The sequence below is a fragment of the Dama dama genome, chromosome 16 (genome assembly GCF_033118175.1).
Source record: "Dama dama isolate Ldn47 chromosome 16, ASM3311817v1, whole genome shotgun sequence".
NCBI lineage: Eukaryota > Metazoa > Chordata > Mammalia > Artiodactyla > Cervidae > Dama > Dama dama.
Window position 1 is genome coordinate 34,992,962 of NC_083696.1, and position 20,235 is coordinate 35,013,196.

The 20,235-nt window shown below is 52.3% G+C and overlaps 2 protein-coding genes across 3 annotated transcripts; both read left to right on the forward strand.

Annotated features, from left to right (window-relative positions):
* Window positions 1-4,325: 4,325 nt before the first annotated feature.
* Window positions 4,326-7,132, forward strand: SIGMAR1 (sigma non-opioid intracellular receptor 1). Its single transcript, XM_061163777.1, has 4 exons — window positions 4,326-4,613; window positions 4,747-4,947; window positions 5,081-5,173; window positions 6,087-7,132. The coding sequence occupies exons 1-4, from the start codon at window positions 4,463-4,465 to the stop codon at window positions 6,311-6,313; spliced, it is 672 nt and encodes a 223-aa protein (XP_061019760.1). The 5' UTR covers window positions 4,326-4,462; the 3' UTR covers window positions 6,314-7,132.
* A 6,633-nt stretch (window positions 7,133-13,765) lies between these two features.
* ARID3C (AT-rich interaction domain 3C) lies at window positions 13,766-19,952 on the forward strand. 2 transcript variants are annotated; one of them, XM_061164025.1, is made up of 7 exons: window positions 13,766-14,086; window positions 15,890-15,962; window positions 17,695-17,878; window positions 18,035-18,318; window positions 18,894-19,076; window positions 19,306-19,395; window positions 19,852-19,952. In XM_061164025.1, the coding sequence occupies exons 1-7, from the start codon at window positions 13,766-13,768 to the stop codon at window positions 19,950-19,952; spliced, it is 1,236 nt and encodes a 411-aa protein (XP_061020008.1). The 2 variants fall into 2 exon arrangements, with proteins under 2 accessions (XP_061020008.1, XP_061020009.1); XM_061164026.1 differs by lacking the exon at window positions 18,894-19,076.
* The last annotated feature ends 283 nt before the right edge of the window (window positions 19,953-20,235 follow it).

Here is a 20,235-nt window from a genome sequence, read left to right on the forward strand (position 1 = left end):
CCCGACCTCGATGATTGGACAGCCGCCAGCACGTGACAGCCCGAGGGTCCGCCCTGCCCTACCTGGGGGCGGGACTCAGGACTGACTACCCCTACAGGGGGCGACTGTTGGATGATCCCACTCTAGGGCCAAAGCCACTAACTACCCTGAAACAGCCTCTGTGAAACTGCTTACTACAGATCCCTCAGCTCCAGGATGCTTAAAAGACTTCTTTGCTGTATTAAGTCATTCATTTGATCATTCATTCAGCAAATATTTACCTATTGAGTATCTACCGCGTGCCAGGAACCTAGGCTCCATGTGGCGCAAAAGGATGTACCTGTGTGCACAAGTCATAGTCTCAGCCCTCCCAGAGCTGACATTCTGGGACAGGTAAGGGTATAACCCTGGATCCACAATCACCTCACTTACCTGTTCAGTGACTCTGGTGGAGGAAAAGCAAGGGGATGGGTTACGGGGCTGTGGGGTTTGATCTGCTTCACCTAAACCCAGGCTTCAGGAACTACTTGGAGGAGTGGGTACCTCACTGTAACCATATGCTTGCCCCACCAGGCAGCAGAAACAGGTTTGGGGAAAGGGGGCTAACTAACCATATTCTCTCTGTCATATGTACACACACACACACACACACACACAAAGCATAGGAAGTGGTCATGGTAAGAAGGCTATAAGAAATCTGAAATTGTGGGGAGGATAGGACTATCAGTAGCTCCAGCAACCATCTGGGTGAGGTCAGGAGTGTTTCCTTTGCACAATCCTGTCCCTTCTCCAACTTTTCCTTGGATCAAACCAGTTGGCTAAAACTAGGATAAACTTCAAATTAATTCCTCCCCTGGCACTTTATAGAGTCATCTAAATATTGCCTGAACCTCTTCCCCACTTCGCAGTGGAGAACAGAGACCTCAAGCTCATCCAGAGGATGGTAAGTGGCCAAACTGAGTTGTGGACCCAAGTTGACAGGCTCTTCTTGATGCTTTGAAATGTCTCTGAGACTTCAGTGAGCTTGCCTTTCTTCCTTTCTTTTTTTTTTTTTTTTTTTTTTTTTTGGCACACCATGCACAGGATGTTCAGTTCCCTAACCAGGGATTGAACCTGAGTCAGGGCAGTGAGAGCCCAGAATCCTAAACACTCGGCTACCAGGGAACTCGCTCGCTCAGTGAACCTTAAGATAGAAACTTAGTGAGCTAGGAGCTGGGCAGTAGCAGGAAGGCCCCTTCCCCCAAGCCACACCAGGTCAAGCCAGGTGTTTTGCTGAGCTCAGATGTAAAAACTGGGTCTTAGGTCATTTACCTTATCTCTGCCCCAGGGGCCTCAGACTGAAATCTAAAGCCGACCACTAGAGGGCAGGGAGCTGAGAAACCACAGCTTTATATATCCCATTGGTTGCCCATGAAATACGGAGGGAAAGGGATAAAAGGGATAAAAGATCTGCTTTTTGTGGAAAGGGCATGTTGTCTGCTAACAATAAATATTGCCACTGCAGCAGCCACTGTAGCTGACCCCACAACAGTGTGCCCAGAGGGGAGTTCAGGATGGAGAAAAACAGGAAGGGTTATGTGCCTTTTTAAAAAACTATTTGCTTATCTTATTTATTTATTTTGGGTCACACCACATGGCATACAGAATCTTAATCCTCTGACCAGGGATCAAACCCATTCCCCCTGCAGTGGAAGCACAGACCACTGGACCATCAGGGAATTTCCAAATAGTCAGCCTTTTTTTTTTATGTCATAGCATGTGGGATCTTAGTTCCAGGACCACAGATCCAACCTGCATTCCCTGCATTGGAAGCATGAAGTCTTAAACAATGGACTGCAAGGGAAGTCCCAGCAACATGTGCTTTGGTTACTGGTTTCTGTCTGACTTACTTCACTTAGTATGATAATCTCTAGGTCCATCTGTGTTGCCATTATTTCATCCTTTTTTATGGCTGAGTAATATTCCATCAGGTATATGTACCACATCTTTTTTATCCATGTCAATGGACATTTGGATTGATTCCATGTCTTGGCTATTGTAAAGAGTGTTGCAATGAACATTAGGGTACTTGCATCTTTTCTCTTTTCAATATAATTTTACTTATTTATTTTTGGCTGTGTTGGGTCTTCACTGCTCTTTGTGTGGGCTTTCTCTAGTTGAAACAAGCAGGGGCTACTCTTTGTTGTGATGCATGGGCTTCTCATTGTGGTGGCTTCTCTTGTTGCAGGGCACAGGCTCTAGGCTCTCAGGCTTTGGTAGTTGCAGCGGGCGGGCTCAGTAGTTATGGCACACAGGCTTAGTTGCTCTGCCACATGTAGAATCTTCCTGCACCAGAGATCAAACCCGTGTCCCCTGCATTAGCAGGCAGATTCTTATCCACTACATCACCAAGGAAGTCTGCAAGCATCTTTTCAAATTATGATTTTCTCTGGATATATGCAAAGGAGTGGGATTGCTGGATCATGTGGTAGCTCTATTTTTATTTTTTAGGGAACCTCCATACTGTTCTCCATAGTGGCTGTACCAACTGGTAAACTTACTGGTAAACTTACACCAATAGGATAGGAAGGTTCCCTTTTCTCCACATCCTGTCCTGCATTTATTGTTTATAGACAATTTGATCATGGCCATTCTGACCCATGTGATGTCATACCTCAGTGTGCTTTTGATTTGCATCTCTCTAATAATTAGCCTTTCTCTTTTTTAAAAACAGTGTGTGCTGGAGAAGATTTCGAAAAATATTTTCAAAAAGATTTCGCTGCAGACCTGGACAGGCCCAGAGGACTCTGCCTAAAACAGCAGGGCAGAGACCAGAGTTCTGGGCTACTCGGGATACTAAAGAATGGTCAATTCAGGAGTGTCACAGAAGCCAGAGCCAATACAAAAACATGTTCCCTCAGTCTTGCAATAATCCCTTTTTAAATCTCTCCCTTCTTAGTTAAAAGTATCTCAAAAAAAAAAATAGTCCATCTTCCCAGGCTCTACTCTTATCTGCACGGTACACTGTAACAAGTCTTTTGCCCTTTAGTAATCAGGATAAATAATCTTAGTTGCTGTAACAAACAACCTGCAAACTCAGTGACTTAGCACCATAGTCCACTGTGGGAGAGAGGAAGCGCTCTGTCCCATGCAACATTCAGAATTCTCTACTAACTACTTAACTGTACGTAACTATGATAATAGATAAGGCAAGAGAGAGTGTCAATAGGAGCCAGACCTTGAAGTGGCATACATCATTTCTGCCCATACTTCATTGGCCAGAACACAGTCACATGGCCTCACCTAACTACTGAGTAGACTGGAATATAATCTGGCTGCCCAAGAGCAAAAGGAATGATTTGTGAATGTATAGCAACCTCTCTGCTACATGCCCCTCCTGAGAAACTCAGTGACCGTTTCCCATCATTTAATAGAACCGCTCAATTATATTTGACTGTGTTGACCTCTCATTCCATCATTCTGTGTGAGGCTACAGTCATCCAATTCTCCTTTATGTTTTATTTATATAACTAGCAAATGACACCACATGCCAGACTCTGATTGCTTTGTAAATATTAACTGGTTTAGTCTTCATCACAATAAACTATGTACTTTTTTTTTTAACTATGTACTTTTATTCATCCCATTGTACAGATGAGAAAATTGAGTTACAAAGAGTTTAAATAACTTGTCCAAGATCACACAACTAGTAGGTGGCAGGGGCCAGGTTTTTAATCCAGTCAGTCTTTCTTATCACTGCATTATGCTGCCTTTTTTTCTGTTTCTTCTGCTTCTCTGCCTTTATCACTCCCCCGCGGCTGAGAACCTTCAGTTGGTTTACAAGGCCCTCCTCTCACATTTTGTGCTTCTGAATAAAGAAAGAATTATCGGCCCCCAGAAGACCCCACGCTGTGTCTCTTCTCCATGCCTTTGCTCTTGGAGAAGGTCTCACTGGCTCACTGCAATGCCCTTCCCATCGCTCTTAAAGACACTGCTCAAGAGTCACCGCCTCCAAAAGCCTTCCATACATTGCCAAGGTGAAGAGCCTCCTTCCCACCTTCTGTGCTAACAAAGGCGGGCCTTTACCATCACAAGTCCCGGAAGACTCAGCTTCCGAGTCAATGAGCCCAGGAGGGCCAGTCCATTCTGCGTTTCACCGCCTTCCCCTCCAACCGCAAGTAGGACGGCGCTAGGAGAGACCCCGCCTAGAGGCCCCAAGGCCGGCAGCTCAGAGGGCTTGGCCCCGCCCCCTCGCCTGACGCGCGCGGCGGCGCCCCGCCCCCTCGGAGCTCCCGGCTCCCCGCTCCCAGAGAGATAATGGTTCAACCCGAGAGGCGGTGCCCCGGCGCCCTGGCAGTTCCGATTGGCTAGGGCGAGCCGTACCACGGCGGTGGCGGGGGAACGGGTAGTGGACCGCGCGCCGCAGACTCGGAGGCAGTGAGAGTCAAAGCCTCTTGCCCCGGCATCCCCCCCAGCGCTGCACTGTGCCAGGCCACCCACAGGGATGTGTTGGGCCGTGGGCCGGCGGTGGGCGTGGGCCGCGCTGCTCCTGGCGGTCGCGGCTGTGCTGGCCCAGGTGCTCTGGCTCTGGCTGGGCACTCAGAGCTTCGTCTTCCAGCACGAAGAGATCGCGCAGCTGGCTCGGCAGTACGCGGGTGAGCCGGCGGGTGAACGGGTGGAGGACCACGGGTTGGGGCGGGCCGGGACGAGCTGCAGGTTCCGGGGGCACCGTTTCCCAGTTCCGGACTGGTGCTGGCCCTGACTCTGTTGTTCCTCTTACCCCACCAGGGCTGGACCACGAGCTGGCCTTCTCTCGGCTGATCGTGGAGCTGCGGCGGCTGCACCCGGGCCACGTGCTGCCCGACGAGGACCTGCAGTGGGTGTTCGTGAACGCGGGAGGCTGGATGGGCGCCATGTGCCTTCTGCACGCCTCCCTATCCGAGTACGTGCTGCTCTTCGGCACCGCTCTGGGCTCTAGCGGCCACTCGGGTCAGTGCTGGCGGCGGGCCGGACTGGGAGGCTGGGGCTGTACAAAGGCCCATGCCCTCCTTTCTGCCGTTTGGCCAAGCCATAGGATGCTACGGATACCCTGGTATTCAGTGTCCATTTGATTGTTCCTCAGGGCGCTACTGGGCTGAGATCTCGGATACCATCATCTCTGGCACCTTCCACCAGTGGAGAGAGGGTACTACTAAAAGTGAGGTCTTCTACCCAGGTGGGTTGGGTGACTTTGTCAGAGAGGTGGGTCTCTTCATTCTTGGGTGCCTGTAGTTGGGGGAAGGAGCCATGCCATGGAAAACGGGGTGCGTTGAGGGGCCCTCTGCCTAGTTCCTTTGCCCTCCAGGTAAGCCACAGGTGGTTGTGAGACAGTGTTGAGGGTTTCTGCGACTTTCCCCTGTCCAAGTGGAAACATAACTTCCTGTTAACCATGTCTGATTTTTAATCATCCAGTATTCCAGCAGTTACTGGAGTCAGTTGGGTAATCAGAAATGCTGTCATGCCCCAAAGACAAGGCAGACAGGTTTCTCCCCTTTTTTGTATAATGAAGCATTAGGACTGCTAAGTAAGTTTGGGGTTGAATGCTATAAGCGTGGCAGGCATGGGATTTCCCTGGCAGTCCAGTGGTTACGACTGCACTCCCAGTGCAGGGGGGCATGGGTCAGATCCCTGGTCGGGGAACTAAGATCCCGCATACTACACAGCACAGCAAAAAACAAACAAACAAGGGTGGCCGGCATTGTAATTGAACAGCTACATTTCTCAGAAAGCCTAGCAAGTTTCATATTCATCTCACCCTATCTAATAGGCCCAGCCCAAGTTTAGCTAAACTTCTGCTTGACATGAGTGAGGCTTGGGAGTGCAGACTTCCTTGGCTCCCAGACAGTGATGTGGGGCTAAGTAAGACTTCCCCTACGAGAGGACATGAACCAGGTGATGCCACAGAGGAAAGTTCAGGAGTGGCCATCTTAGCCCCTTACCCAACCAGACCAGTGAGGTAAAGCTTTTCTTTTCCTGAAGCTGCCTGTCCATTCCCTACCCCTAGAGAGCCTATAGGCAGGGGGTGGGGGTGGCTGTGGAACGGAAGGGCAGGGCCCAGCTCCTCAGGTGGTTGCTCCCTGTCCCCCCAGGGGAGACGGTGGTGCACGGGCCTGGTGAAGCAACGGCTGTGGAGTGGGGGCCAAACACATGGATGGTGGAGTATGGCCGGGGTGTCATCCCCTCTACCCTGGGCTTCGCACTGGCTGACACTGTCTTCAGCACCCAGGACTTCCTCACCCTCTTCTACACTCTTCGAGCCTATGCCCGGGGCCTCCGGCTGGAACTTACCACCTACCTCTTCGGCCAGGATGCCTGACCAGCCAGGCCTGAAGGAGGACCTGTGGATGGACGGGAGCGGGCGGGCCCGCACACATCCACTTGCTGGAGCCCATGTGAAAAGACAGGAACATACCACATGCAGATACTGAGGCCCTGATGTGTGAGCAGGGACATACATGCTTATACAACCAAACATAGAGAGTCGTGGGAACACATGAGACACACATTCAGATACTGAATCCTGTGTATATGGCAGCATTCACACCCATCCAGAGAGGGAGCCCCACGTATACCAAGGGAGCCAGTCATGTTCCAACACACATCCCACAAGCTCGACTCACTAACTCAGGCCTCTCCAGAGCCTCTCTGCCCCTAGTCAGGGCTCTGGAGTTAGGGATGGGGGTGGCTATTTCACACTGCCTGGGTCTGACCCTTCAGCCCAGCAGCCATTGATTAGGGGGGATGGGGGAGAAGAGGGGCTGCCTTTGGAGGCTCCCTTCATCTGCAGCTATGATGCCCTTCCCCTTCATCTCCCATCCTCACCATATGCCTTACCCCTTTTTGTTCCCCTGCTATGCAAGTATCCTCATGGTCTGTCCCCTACCCTCTGGAGAACCAGGAGAATGGAAAATGCTGAGGTCACACCTCCCTCCAGGGTATGATGGGGAAGCTGGCCTCAGCCCAGGGCCCACTGCTGGGACAAGTACCTGGACAGGTGGACCCAGGTCCAAGGGGCCGTCGCTGGCCTAGAGAAAGCCTTTTCTGTGCACACACCCATCACAGCTTCTGGACACTGCCCTTGCTGCATTCTCTGTTCATCTGTCTGTCTCTGTTAATAAAGACCTGTTGAACAGTTTCATTTCTTTTTGTGTCTGAGCAACAGGAAAACCTCTAACTCCTGGGGGCCTCAGGAAGGTCTCTCCCTCACTGTGTGATTCAGTTTATGACAACGACTTTTTACTCAATACTTCAGTGTTCCCAGGAGTCACCCGCAGGCTCATTGATTCTATAGATTATTGTGCCCAGTCCTCAGAGATCAGTTCTGGGTTGAGGCCTTGAGATCAGCATGTTTCATAAGGTTCTCTCCGCCAGGTTTGAATGCCACAGTTTTAAGAAATTCACGGTTAACTGAGGTGTGTGTCTCTTGGTGTCTGGTCTTAACTCTGCTAGTGCTGTTCTGGGAACAGTCCTGGGATTCCTACCCTGAATGATCACTGGGTGGCAGTGTGCAGCCACTTTTGAGCTGAAAGGCCGCGTCATTCTCCATCTGCTTTGCACTAGGTCTCCAGGGTAGCTTGTTCACCTCCACCCAGAGCAAGAGTTCCTCCTCCAGTCGGTTTTTTCCAGGACCCCTTACTTCAGTGGGAGCTCCCAGGAGTGGGCAGCAGGCACACTATCTGGTGATGTCTGAGGTAGTGAGGGCTGGGACTAGGATGAGATCAGAGAGGTGCCTGAAGTGTACACTCTCACGGGCCCTGCACTTGCCTCACCCTCCTACCTCGCTCTGAGGTTGAGCAAGGCCCAGGCCTCACTTCTTAGCACTCTAATATATTTAAAATGGAAGAAACATGGTTATAAAAAATCTCTTATTCTAAAAATTTGACATTCTAATGAGCAAAAATACAAAAGACCATATATAACCATTGAGAACATCAAAAGTCTAAACTGATCACACAGAATGAATGTGAGGTCCAGGCAAGATGGCCTCCTGAGAGTCCACCATCGCCGTGTGGGCCATGACAGGCCCTGGCTGCAGCCTCTCCATTTGACCACAGGTTGCAAAGTCAAGCCTCAGGATTTCTCTCACCCTGAAACCCACCTTTGCCTCTAGGCTTAGAGCCCACATCTACTAGGGACGCCCCAGCTCCCTGTGTCATTTCTTTCTTTCACATAGGACTAAGCTCCGGGGCTCCTCCCCATCTCTGCCAAGTCCAGTGGTTATTTCTTCTCACTTTAACTTGACACAATCTTAAAACACTCATGTCACTTAGAGGACACTACTCTTCCTTCTTTGCCTCCTTTGCTGGATCTTGCTTATTTCTTCAACCTCTGACTTCCCAGGTCTATACTGCTCTGAGGTGATAGCAACCATTTCTTGACTTTAAATACCATCTAGGAAATTCCCTAGCAATCCAGTGGTTAAGATTTGAGGCTTCCACTGCTGGGGTCCTGGTTCAATCCCAGGTCAGGAAACTAAGATCCCATAAGCCACATGGGACAACCATAAATAAATAAGTACCACCTATATGTCTATATACCAGTTATACTGAGATACAATTGACATGCAAGGTTTTATTAATTTTAAGGTATACAACATAATAATTTGATATATGTCTATATTATGAAATGATTACCACAAGTTAACATTCATCACCACACAGTCATAATTTTTTTCTTTTGATTAGAGGTTTCAAGATCTACTCTGTTAGCAACTTGCAAATATGCCATATAATATTGTTGACTATAGTCAGAATGCTGTACATTACATCCCCAGGACTTATTTATCTTATAACCGGAAGTTTACCTTTTGACCACTCTCATTTCTCACCTCTGGCAACCACCAAACTGTTCTCTGTTTCTATGAGTTCAGTTTTTTGGTTTTTTTTAGAGTCCACATTTAATAACATTTGTCTTTATCTGATTATTTCATTTCACATAATACTCTCAAGAATGAATGGATAAAGAAATTGTGGTATATATCCACAAGGAATGTTATTCAGCCATGAAAAAGAAGGAAGCCCTGCCATTTGCAACAATGGTTGGAACTTGAGGACCATCTATGTGTCTTGATGTGTCATTTTTGGTCTCAGTCTAAACGTCCTCTGAGTTCCAGATTCAGATAGCTGATTACTTTCATCTCCACTTGACCTCTTCACTTGGTCATCTAATTGGCATCTCAAAATGTTCAACACAAACCGATTTCTTTCCCAATCCTGCACCTCCTGCAGTCTTTATGGCCTCAGTTAAGGGCACCTCCATTTATCCAGGTGCTTTGGCCAAACACCTTGGAGTCATCTTGGATCCCTTTCATTCTCTCACATTCTACATTCAAGACATCAACAGATCCTGTCAGATTTATCTTCAAAACATATTCAGCATCTTACCACTCCTTGCCATCTCCACTGTTACCACCCTGGTACAAGCCATCATCATCTCTTGCCTGGATTATTGCAATGGCCTCCTAACTGAGCCTAATGCTTGCATCCGTTGTGGAAGGTCAGAGCCAGACTCAACAACCAGAGTCAGACTTTCACTGTTTGCTCAGACTTTCACTCTGCTCAGCCATTTCCAATGGCTTCCCATCTCATCCAGTCCTTTCACTGCCTCCAAGAACCTACTCCAAGGTCCATGTTACCTCTGACCAAACATCCAACTGGTCACCTTGGCCACTGTGTTCTAGACCAGTGGCCTTGCTTTTCTTCCAACGCATCGAACTTCCACTTCAGGGTATTTACACCTGCTGTTCTGACTGCAAGTCTCTTCCCCAGATATCTGGATGGCCTTTCCTCCCTCAAATTCCTGCTCATTGAGTCCTCCCCTTAACATTGGGTAGTATCAGCCCTTCTGTGTTGGTTTTCAAATAGCAAATTTTTGATACTCTTCCCTTTAAGAAGTGAAGCCTAATTCCCTTCCCCTTAAGTGTAGGCTGGACTTAGTTATGTACTTTTAACAAATAATATATGGCAGAAGTGACAGTGTGTGACTTCTAAAACTAGTCTATAAAAAGCTCTCTTCCCTGTTTAGTCACTCTCTCTGGGGGAAACCAGCTGCCAGGTTGGAGGACACTCAGACATGAGGTCCTCTCCTATGGAGAGGCCCAGCTGGGGAGAACAGCCTCTTGCCAATAGCCATGCAAGCAAAGAGGATCCTCCAGTCCCAGCCAAACCTTCAAATCACTGCAGCCAACATCTTGACTACAACCTCATGAAAAGACAGTTAGCACCCCTCAGCTAAGGCACTCTCGAATGCCTGATCCACAAAATTGTGAAAAAATAAATGCGGTTTCAAGCTGCTAAGTTTGAATGTAATTTGTTGCACAGTAATAGGTAACTAATACATGATTCCCTTTCTATTCCCCCAACCCAGATTTATTTTTCTCCATTTTGCTTATTATACACACTATATATTTCTCCCACTGGAATTATGCCATTATAATAGGGACTTTGCTATATTTACTCCTGTGTCCAACATTGCCTCGCATAAGGTAGGTGCTCCATAAGTATGTGTTGGATGAATGGAGGTCTAGATCTATCTCTCTGTGTGAGGTACAGGCTAAGAGGGGGCTATATATGGGTATAAGATGCCTTTCTTCTTCACAGATGGAGAGAGAGAGAGAAAGAGAAACCAAGTTCCAGTCACCTTATTCCTTCTCCTCTACCCTTCCCCGTTGTGCCTTCCTAGCCTAGACCCAAAGGTGAATTTACTATGCTTCTTTTTTAAAAACAGAATTTCATTTATTTTTGGCTGTGCGTAGCCTTTATTGCTGCTCAGGCTTTTCTCTAGTGGCCGGCTGACAGTACTCTATAGTTGCGGTGCGAAGGCTCCTCATTGCAGTGGATTCTCTTGGTGCGTAGCACAAACTTTGGCACTCAGGCTTCAGTACTTGTGGCACATGGGCTCATGAATTGTGGCTCCCAGGCTCTAGAGCGCAGGCTCAATAGTTGTGGTGCGGCATGTGGGATCTTCCCAGATCAGTGATCGAACCATGTCTCCTGCAATAGCGGACAGCTTCTTTACGACTAAGCCACAAGGGAAGCCCCCCTATTCGTGAAGCCCCACTTGATTCTTTTCCTTGGGGAGTAGCATCCAGTCCCTTATCCCTCTTCATCCCCTCCAAAGCAATCTCCAGACCCTCAGAGCTGGAATTCCCCCCAAGCCAGTTCCCACCTTTCCAATAGGAACCTAACCTCTGTCCCTCTCTGGGCACTTCCTCTCTGAGCAGCCTGGGAAGTTGGAGGGTGGGGAGGGAGGCAGGCAAGCTGAACACAGGAGTTACCTTGGAGGTGGAGCAGAAGAGGGGCTTGACTCTGTCCTGGGAGAACTTACACCACACAAGCCGTGGGAGCAGGGGGCATCGGATTTGAAAGTGGTGGGATCACCAAGGCTTCTTGGTGGAGGTGGTGTCCGGGCTGTCCAATCTGAAATCTGAGCAGGTGGGCACTGGAGTGATCCAAGGGTATGAGCAGGACTGAGTCTCACTGTGCCCTAGCAGGAAATGAGCGGGGGGCAGGGTGGAGGCTGGAGCCAGGGGGAGCACAGGGGTGTTACCCATCAAAAGAGCTTGGTAAGAAGAGTTGGTGGTCCAGGCCAGAGCAACCCGGGTCTGAGAGGAACAGACTGACTGGGAGAGGGTGGAGGAGGAAGAAGAAGGTAAAACTCACCCCTGAACTTCTGCCTCCTAGAGGAATCTTGGCCCTGGCACTAGTGTACCTCAGTGAGTATGAATGACAGAGCAGAGTTTCACAACCATGCCAGCTATCACTCCTACAGAGGCGTGATGCCTCACACACTTGGCATCACCTCTGGGTGACCTTCGGGGCTTTTTGTAGGTCGATTTCCTTGGGCATAGGAAGAAACTGTGGAATGTATGAGGGTGCTTAAGAGTGGGGTCCAGGCTGCTAAGGAATGGCATCTCCTCACCTGGAGGATAACTGGGGGTGGGGTGAGCCTGGAGCAGTTGGAGATAGTTATGCAAACATGGGTGGAGGGTGGCTGGAAAAATGGGCGAAATGTGATCACTGTTGAAATTCGTGAGGAGTGCGGGAGGCTCGTTATTCTAGTCACTCTTCTTGGGAATATGTTGACATTTTCCATAATAGAACGTCAAAAGAGCTAAACACGGTGTAGCTTTGTATCTGCAGGTGATATGTGTGCCCTGATGTTGGTGTGCAATCAGCTCAGAGACCTCTGAGTGTGTGAGTTGCAGAAGTGAGTTCACCATGTGAGAGTATGGTGCAAGCTGCAGCGCGCCTGCAGCTGGGACCAGCACGTAGGCAGGGCAGGGGGAAGCTTCTGCTCTGTCCAGGCCCTGCACTGTCACCCCAGAACCCTGCAGTGATTCCCCTCCTGATCACAGCCAGTCTAGGCATTGGCGCCACAGCATCCCTGTAACCAAGCGTGTGAGACACGGCGGCTGTGTGTGAACTCGGGACAGGGTGTGTTGGTGTGTGAACACGAATGTTGGTGTTTGGATGCCGGGCACGGAGTACTGGTGTGGGGCCCCTACCCCGGACATGTGCGGCCGGGGAAGGACCCTTGAGGACCGGAGTTCAGAGATGGGAGACGCCTCACTCTCCTTTGCACGATCCCCAGCAGCTCTCCAGCGCCCTCTCCTCTCCGAATCTGGCTGTATGGAGGGTGGGAGACACCTGTTGGGGGGCTGGAAGAGCCCCCCCTCCCCTCCTGGGGCCTCCCCCTGCCTCCCCGCCCGCCCTGCCCCGCTCGGGTCCCGCCCTCGCGGCCGCCGCCAGCAGAGCAGCGAGTGAGCGCACGGAGGCCGGAGGGGCGCGCGGCGGCAGGAGCGCACGGCAGGGGACCCTGCGCAGGGAACCGAGCCGCGACAGGGGCCGCCCGAGAGGCGGGTTGAACGGAGGGAGCGCCGTGGAGACTCCGGGGGCAGCGGGCCGCGCCAGGCTGGTGAGTGTGGCAGCCGGGAGCCGGGGAGCAGGCGAGGAGACCCCGGCGTCCCCGGCCCCGTCCCGGGGTCTGTCCCGGGGATCCTCTGTTCCCGCTCCTCCTCGGTTCTAGTCCTCAGCCTCTCTGCCCCGTGTCCGTCTTCTCCCCTGTCTCTGCCCCCCTGTCTGTTTACTGTTTTGCCCTGTCTCTGTCGAATCTCTTTCTCCTGTCTCTGTCTCCTGCTGCGTCGGTCTTCTCTGGTCCCTCTCTGCCCTGGTCTTACTATTTGTCTGCCTCTGTCTCTCTCTGACTCTCCCTGGACAGCCTGTCACTCAGGTCTTGGATATTTATCTCTTGCTCCTCTATTGCCTACCTTCCTAGTCTCCCTATCTGATGTCTCTATTAATCTCATCTCTCCCCATCTCTGTCTCTGCCTGCTGTCTCAGCCTCTCTCCACCTTGGTCCCTGCCGGTCTCTTGCCTCTCCCCATCTCTCGGTCCCATCTCCATTTCTGTCCTCACGTCTCCCTGTCCTTCTCTCTCCCCTCCATCTCTCTCTGTCCCTTGGTCCTTGTCACCCTCTTTGATCTGCTCCGTCTCTACCTGTGCTGTCAATGTCCGTTTCTGTCTCTCTGGGCCCGGTCCCTGTCTCTCCTGCTCCTTTTACCTCTCGGTGGATTTCTGAGAAAGCGATCTTTCTGACTTTTCCTCATGCCCCACCTCCCCCCCCACCCGGTGCTTCCCTGAGTCCATGACCACCTCCCCTGGGTTGGATCCAACGCCCATCATTCCCTCCCCCACAGGCAGCCCTTTCCCCAGGGCCCCGCCTGGTGCCAGCCCCTCCACCCGTGGGGGGACTGCGCCTGGAAGCTGTCATGGAAGCCCTGCAGAGACAGCAGGCAGCCAGGCTGGCCCAGGGGGTGGGGCCACTGGCCCCTCCACACCCACCACCACCAGCAGCACCCCCAGGGCCTTCCTTTCCTGGATCCCGGACCCTGGAGGCCCCTGAGAGGGGGTTGGGGGAGGTTGGAGCTGAGGAAGAAGAGGATGGCCAAGATGAGGAGGAAGAAGAAGCTGGGATAGAAGATGAGGCAGCCGAGGACAGCCGGCCAGGGACCCGGGGCAGCAGCTCACCTTCCAGCCAGCCCCCTGGACCTCATCCCCACGAGTGGACCTACGAGGAGCAATTCAAGCAGGTAGGACCCTCTCAATGTCAGGCCCTCCCCCTTCCTACTCTTTGGGCAAAACAGAGCCAGGGGATTAATAGCACCCCCACCCCCACTGCGCTCAGCAGGATGGAAGGACAGAGATAGAGACCTGGAGAGACAGTGGGAAGACAGGGAGAGACCGTGACAGGGAGAGAGAGATGGAAAGAAGGCGCACATCGCGAGGTGCAGGAGACACCCAGGAAAATGGAGGCTGACAGACTGAAGGCACTTGTTGTTGAGGCTGGAAGGGCAAATGGGAGCGGTGTAGGAGTCTTCAAGAATTCGGAGGGAGGGTGATCTGGGAGCTGCGGATTCCAGTGCCAGCACTATGCCACCTTCTCCACATCAAGTCACAAGGTCAGAGTCCGGGGACCAGTCAGGGTGTCCTGGGATGCCCACCTCTGTCTTTAAAAGTGGAATGGAGGTTGCCACTCCTTTGGCAAGCTGATATCCGCTTAGTCTCTTTCTTGTCCCCTTCTCCCCATCCAAATCCTCTTCCTGGCCCAAGTCCTATGGGGTGACAGTTGCCAGCCCATGATGATCACTACAGTCAGTGGGACTGAAGGGCCCCTGGGCAGCTGGGAATGACAAGACCTTACTCACAGGGCCTTAATTTGAGGCTCTTCATCCCCGCAGAACCCGTCTGGATGTTATTCTAAGGCACTACTCTAGGCTGTCATTAGAAAGTGTTATGCAGGGCACTGATTCTAGGTGTGCTATTCTGGTGGTGTTACTCATAGGGTGTTGGTTTGGGGTATTTTCCCGAAGTGTTAATCTGTGGTTAGACTCTGCGGCTTTTGTGTAAAACTTGGACTGTTTCTCAGGACTCTGTTACTCTGGAGGTGTGGCTCTAGTGACTATTTCTCCTGGGTATAATTCAGAGGCTTATTACTTGGAAAGCACACGTGTTATCTGCAGGTATCCATCTCAGACTTAGGGCTCAGTTCTTGTGGGAGTGTAGATCTAAAGGTACATCTCTGAGGTTTGTTACTCATGGGTATTTTTTTACTCTGAGAGTTCCTATTGGGGGATGGAGTTTACCTGTCGGTGTTTCTCAGGGATTATTACTTGAGTAAAAGACACTATTGCCTTGGGGATTGTCCCTCCTTGGGGTATTTGAGAGCTGATACTGGAAGTGGGTGACTGAGAAGGGGTGGGAGGATCCCTGGCCTTTCAAGTCCTCACCCTACAGGTCTTGGGTGGTCCAGAGCCATTGGCTCTGTGGCAGCTTCTGAAGTGGAGGAAACTGTTCCTGGAAGGAGATCAGACCAGAATGTGGGCTGAGAGGCCCGAGGTTTCAACCCAGCTTTCCTAAGCATCCACCCTGCCAGAGGGATGGGTTAGAGGCATCTCTGCCCCTCATCCCCAGTCCTGGCACACAGACATGTGAGCAGCAAGAAGCCCTTGCAGGAATGAATGAGTGAATGAGTGACTCAGCCATATCTGTCAATTTCCTCAATGTAGAACACAGCACCAGCCTGACTTCCTCCCTGGGGCTCTGGAAGGCAGGCAGAACCTCTGCAGCTTTCGCTTCCCTTACTCCCCAGGTGGATGGTGTTAACTGCCCAGGACAGGGCACTACTAGCCAGTAGAGGGTGTCTGTATGTATCAGGGGGGAAAAAAGTGCCCCTACCTGCCCCCAGGGCAAAGAGCTCAATGCTCTCTCAGGAAGTCTATGTTTCAGAACCTCCTTGCCCCTTCAACTGGGGTCCTTTATCCAGGGGTTGGAGTTGAAGGGGGTCCCAGTGTGGGGGGATACACAGAGCTGGGAAATGACCTGTTTTTCCCCAGCTGTACGAGCTCGATGCAGACCCCAAGAGGAAAGAGTTTCTGGACGACCTGTTTAGCTTCATGCAGAAGAGGGGTGAGTGGGTTGATGTAAGAGAGGGACCCTCACGTACCAGGTTCAAGGAAGGGAAACCCCAGGGTTTAGTCCTCAGTTTGGGTCCTCTTTGCAGAGATCTGGGCTTGGCAGCACCTATCCTTTGGGTCCTCAATAGCGTCTTTAACCTCTGACCCTGCCCCCCTTCTCCACCCAGGGATTAATTAGTGGGCAGCCCGCTGGCAGGTTAATGAGTGTGGGATCAATTGGGAGGGTGGGAGGGTGAGTGGTAGGGGGCTGGCCTGGGGTGTGGGGGTTTCCAGAATTGGGGGACTGGGAGTGCCTTGGTTCTCTTCCCTGGCCCTTCCTCCAGCCTTGTCTCGCCTCAGTTTCCCCTTGCTTCAGGCAGGAAACATCCAATGTGTTCTGCAGCAGGAAGGATTGGAATTAGACCCAAGGAAGGACTTCTCCAGGGGTAGGGGGTGCTTTGGAGGAGAAGGAATTCCTTTCCAGAAATCTCAGAGCCAGAAGTGAATGCAACAAGGGTCCATGAAGGGATCAGGGTGGGCGGCAGTCCATCACTTCAGTTTCTCCCCAGATTCATGGGTCCAGAAGACTGACTCATTATCTCTCTCTACAAAGCTAATTAACTCACTCCTAGAGCGGCCTGATAAGCCGCTAATTAACTGGCTGCACTGGCCCCCCCTCCCTTAGTGCAGCTGGCGGCCAAAGTCCCTCAGGCCCCCACCCCAGGGCAGGTCAGCACCCGCGCAGGTCCCTTCCCAACCAGGGACCCTCAGTGGGGCTCCAGGGCCTTTTGCTCCCCAGGAAGGCTGGGTCATTCCGATCCCAATGGCGCCTCCCTGCCCCTTCCTCCCGGTACCCCCTCCACTGGGTCGGGTAGTGTGGTCTGAGCAGATCCCAGCCCCCTCTTCCCCCAGCTCTGCCTCCCTCAGGTCCCTGCCTTACTCTGCTCCCTGTGCGGGGGAGGGTGTCCCGAGGGGCCGATAATTTCCCCCCATTAATCAGACCGCAGCTAATTGTTCGGGTCCAAAGGCGGCAGCGGAAGGGGCCGAGATCGGTAAGGAATTAACTGGGGCCCATCGCTCAGCGCAGACAGGCCCCTTTGTCAGGACCGGCCGGCGGGGGCGGCGGGGACTGCGGAGTCGGCGAGCCGCGGCGGGGGCTGCTTCTTCCATTCACCATGCCCCTGCCTCTTGCAGCCACCCGGGGGCAGCTGCTTAGAGGAGTCTGGCTCTTCAGTACTGTCAGGAAGTCCTTCCTATGGTCTACCCCAGGGGGCGGCAAACTAAAGCCAGGAGGCCAAATCTAGTCGCCCACGAGAAAAGAAGGGGGTTTAACATTTTTAAATAAGGGGAAAATTTGAAAGACGAATAACCTTTCTGGACGTATGAAATTTGAATTTAAGAGTGTGTAAATAAAGTTTTATTGGACTAGAGCCGCGTTCATTCCTTTAAATATCCTTTCAGCCTGCAATGGCAGAGTGGAGTAGCTCTAAGAGACTGGCCCGGAAAACCTAAAACATTTACCATTTGTTTGGCCCTTTACAGAAGAAGTTTGCCACCCCCTAGTCTAGCCTCCCGTCCTTCCTGCTACAGTGGAGGTTCTGGGGGCTGTGGGCCCCGGCTGCAATCCCACCTCCCCATCTCCAGGGCCTCGCCAAGACAGGTCCAGGAAGCCGATTCCTCCAACTCTCTGTGGATGCCGGCAGGCAGGGTCTTAGTGTCCTGACTCTCTGCTCACCCCTCCTCAGGGACACCCGTGAACCGTGTGCCCATCATGGCGAAGCAGGTGCTGGACCTGTACGCGCTGTTCCGCCTGGTGACGGCCAAGGGCGGTCTGGTGGAAGTCATCAATCGCAAGGTGTGGCGGGAGGTCACGCGCGGCCTCAGCCTGCCCACCACCATCACGTCGGCCGCCTTCACTCTACGCACCCAGTGAGGCCGGGCGCGCGCGAGCGGTGGGAGCGAGGCGCGGGAGCTGGGGGCTGGGGGTTGGGCCCCCCCCCCGCCGAGGGTTCTTGTCCGGGTGTGAGGCTTGATCAGCTGGGCCCAGCCTCCCACCCCACCCCACCCCACCCCGTCCGCTCCTAGGTACATGAAGTATCTGTACCCGTACGAATGCGAGACGCGGGCGCTCAGCTCCCCTGGGGAGCTCCAGGCTGCCATCGACAGCAACCGACGCGAGGGCCGTCGTCAGTCTTACACCGCAGCCCCACTCTTCGGCCTGGCTGGGCAGCCACCTCGGGGCACTTCTGGCCCCGCCCCTGAGCCCGGGCCCGCCCCGCCCACGCCCGGCCCACGCTCTGCTCATGGCCCCGCCTCCGGCATGCCGGCCCACGCCTGCGCGCAGCTAAGCCCAAGCCCCATTAAGAAAGGTGTGAGGGTAGAGCGGCTGAATTTGGAGGGTCTCTGAGACCTAGAAGGCTGCTGAGATAAAGGGAACATTAAAATATGGGAACTCTGAGGTCTGGGAGGCATCAAAGAATAGGGACAGTAAGGACTGATGGGCACTGAGGTTTGGTGCATGCTAAGGTTTAGGTGTCGTGATATTTGGGATCAGTGAAACGTTGGGAGCTCTGGGGTATGGGTTACCGCGCGGTGTGGGGCTGAAGCTCAGGAAAAGGTCCTTTACCTAGAGCAGCTTCATTCCACACCTGTTCACTGATGACTTCTATCTGCATGTGGTTTATGCCTGCTATTTTTCCTGGATTATTTAACAACCAAAAGGAAGGGAATCCCCCAGATTGGACCAACCTAGTCAGATATATTGGCCTTTTTGAGCTCTTCAGCTTTCAGAGCCTCTACGCTGAGACTGGATGGGAGGGGAGATTGAATTTTGTGCTTGAACTTGAGTAACCTCCCTTGGTCCCAGGCCTGTGGGGAGAACTAGACGCAGGGACAGCGTTGTTTGGGCCAGGGGAGCTAAATGATCTGGTTTTTTTTTTTTCAGAGGAGAGCAGAATTCCCACCCCTCGGCTGGCACTGCCTGTGGGCCTGGCCTTTGGACCTGCACGTGAGAAGGTGGCACCAGAGGAACCCCCAGAGAAGAGGGCTGTGCTGATGGGGCCCATGGACCTACCTCGACACGGCGCACCCCCCAGTTTCCTGCCCCGTGGCAAGGTTCCACTTAGGGGTGAGGAGGGACTTGTTGCTGAGAGGGCTTAGGGCCGGTGCAATGAGGGAGGACAGACTCATCACCCAGTAGGCATTGGAGGTGGGGCAGATAGATCCCTCAGTAGATACTTCTGTGATTACAGGTGTGGGGCTGAAGTGGGATGGGGGCCGTCTACAGGGATGGAGGGGGGAGCTTGTAGCTGAAATCTAATTCCCCAAAATGTGACTCCCTGCTCCCTCCGGGACAGAAGAGCGGCTGGATGGGCCTCTCAGTCTGGCAGGCACTGGTATCAGCAGTATCAACATGGCCCTAGAGATCAACGGGGTGGTCTACACTGGTATGGGTCCTGCAGGCTGTTTCTGTTCGCATGAGGTCAGGGGTATTTATGCCGGCATGGAGGTTTTATACTTTCTCTACTAGCATGAGGTTCAGGGATACCCAAACCTGCATGGGTAACATGGGGTTCAGGGGATCGCTACACTGGCCTGGATTAAAGGGGGTGTCTATATGGCATGGGGTCCAAGGCATGACCTCTCTGGCATGAATACCATGGGATGTCTCATCATGGGCTTGTGTATCTGTGTAAATGTTTCTTGTTTACATGTTAGAGGGTATCTATATTGGCACAAGAGTCTCTAACTGACTCAAGGGACTTGTCCTCGTTGGTTGTGACAGGGCTCTGTGTGTGATGTTCTAGCAATCAGGACACTGATTTTGTTTCCCTCTTCTATTTCTTTGCCTTACCTTTTCCTGTTTGTCTTTGCCCTCTACCAATTCCTCATCTCTTTGCTAGGTGTCCTCTTTGCCCGTCGCCAGCCTGTACCAGCTTCCCAGGGCCCAACCAACCCTGCACCCCCACTCCCGACAGGGCCCCCTTCCAGCACCTCACCCTGAGAACTCTTACTTGAAATTGAGAGTCCCAACCCCATTGCTGAGGGGGAAGGAGACCCATTCTTCCAGGGTGCCCATTCTAGGACCCAGCCCTGGGAGGTGACCACTACCCACCCGCCCCCCCCCCCCCACTGCCATATGGACTTGAAGCCAAAGAGATTTCTTTTGATGTTACATCTACCTCATTGTAAAAGGAGGGCCCTTCCTCCCTGGCCAACTCCAGCAGCATCTACCAAAGAGTTCTTCCCCCAATAATAATAAGCGTTCTTTCCATCATCTCCTCATG

Bases quoted from the DNA above. Each gene is read 5' to 3' on its own strand.
- ARID3C (XM_061164025.1), top strand. From the start codon at position 13,766: ATGGAAGCCCTGCAGAGACAGCAGGCAGCCAGGCTGGCCCAGGGGGTG. The intron at 14,087-15,889 runs GTAGGACCCTCT...GTTTTTCCCCAG, and splicing joins ACGAGGAGCAATTCAAGCAG to CTGTACGAGCTCGATGCAGA. The intron at 17,879-18,034 runs GTGAGGCCGGGC...GTCCGCTCCTAG, and splicing joins GCCTTCACTCTACGCACCCA to GTACATGAAGTATCTGTACC.
- SIGMAR1 (XM_061163777.1), top strand. From the start codon at position 4,463: ATGTGTTGGGCCGTGGGCCGGCGGTGGGCGTGGGCCGCGCTGCTCCTG. The intron at 4,614-4,746 runs GTGAGCCGGCGG...TTACCCCACCAG, and splicing joins GCTGGCTCGGCAGTACGCGG to GGCTGGACCACGAGCTGGCC. The intron at 5,174-6,086 runs GTGGGTTGGGTG...CTGTCCCCCCAG, and splicing joins AAGTGAGGTCTTCTACCCAG to GGGAGACGGTGGTGCACGGG.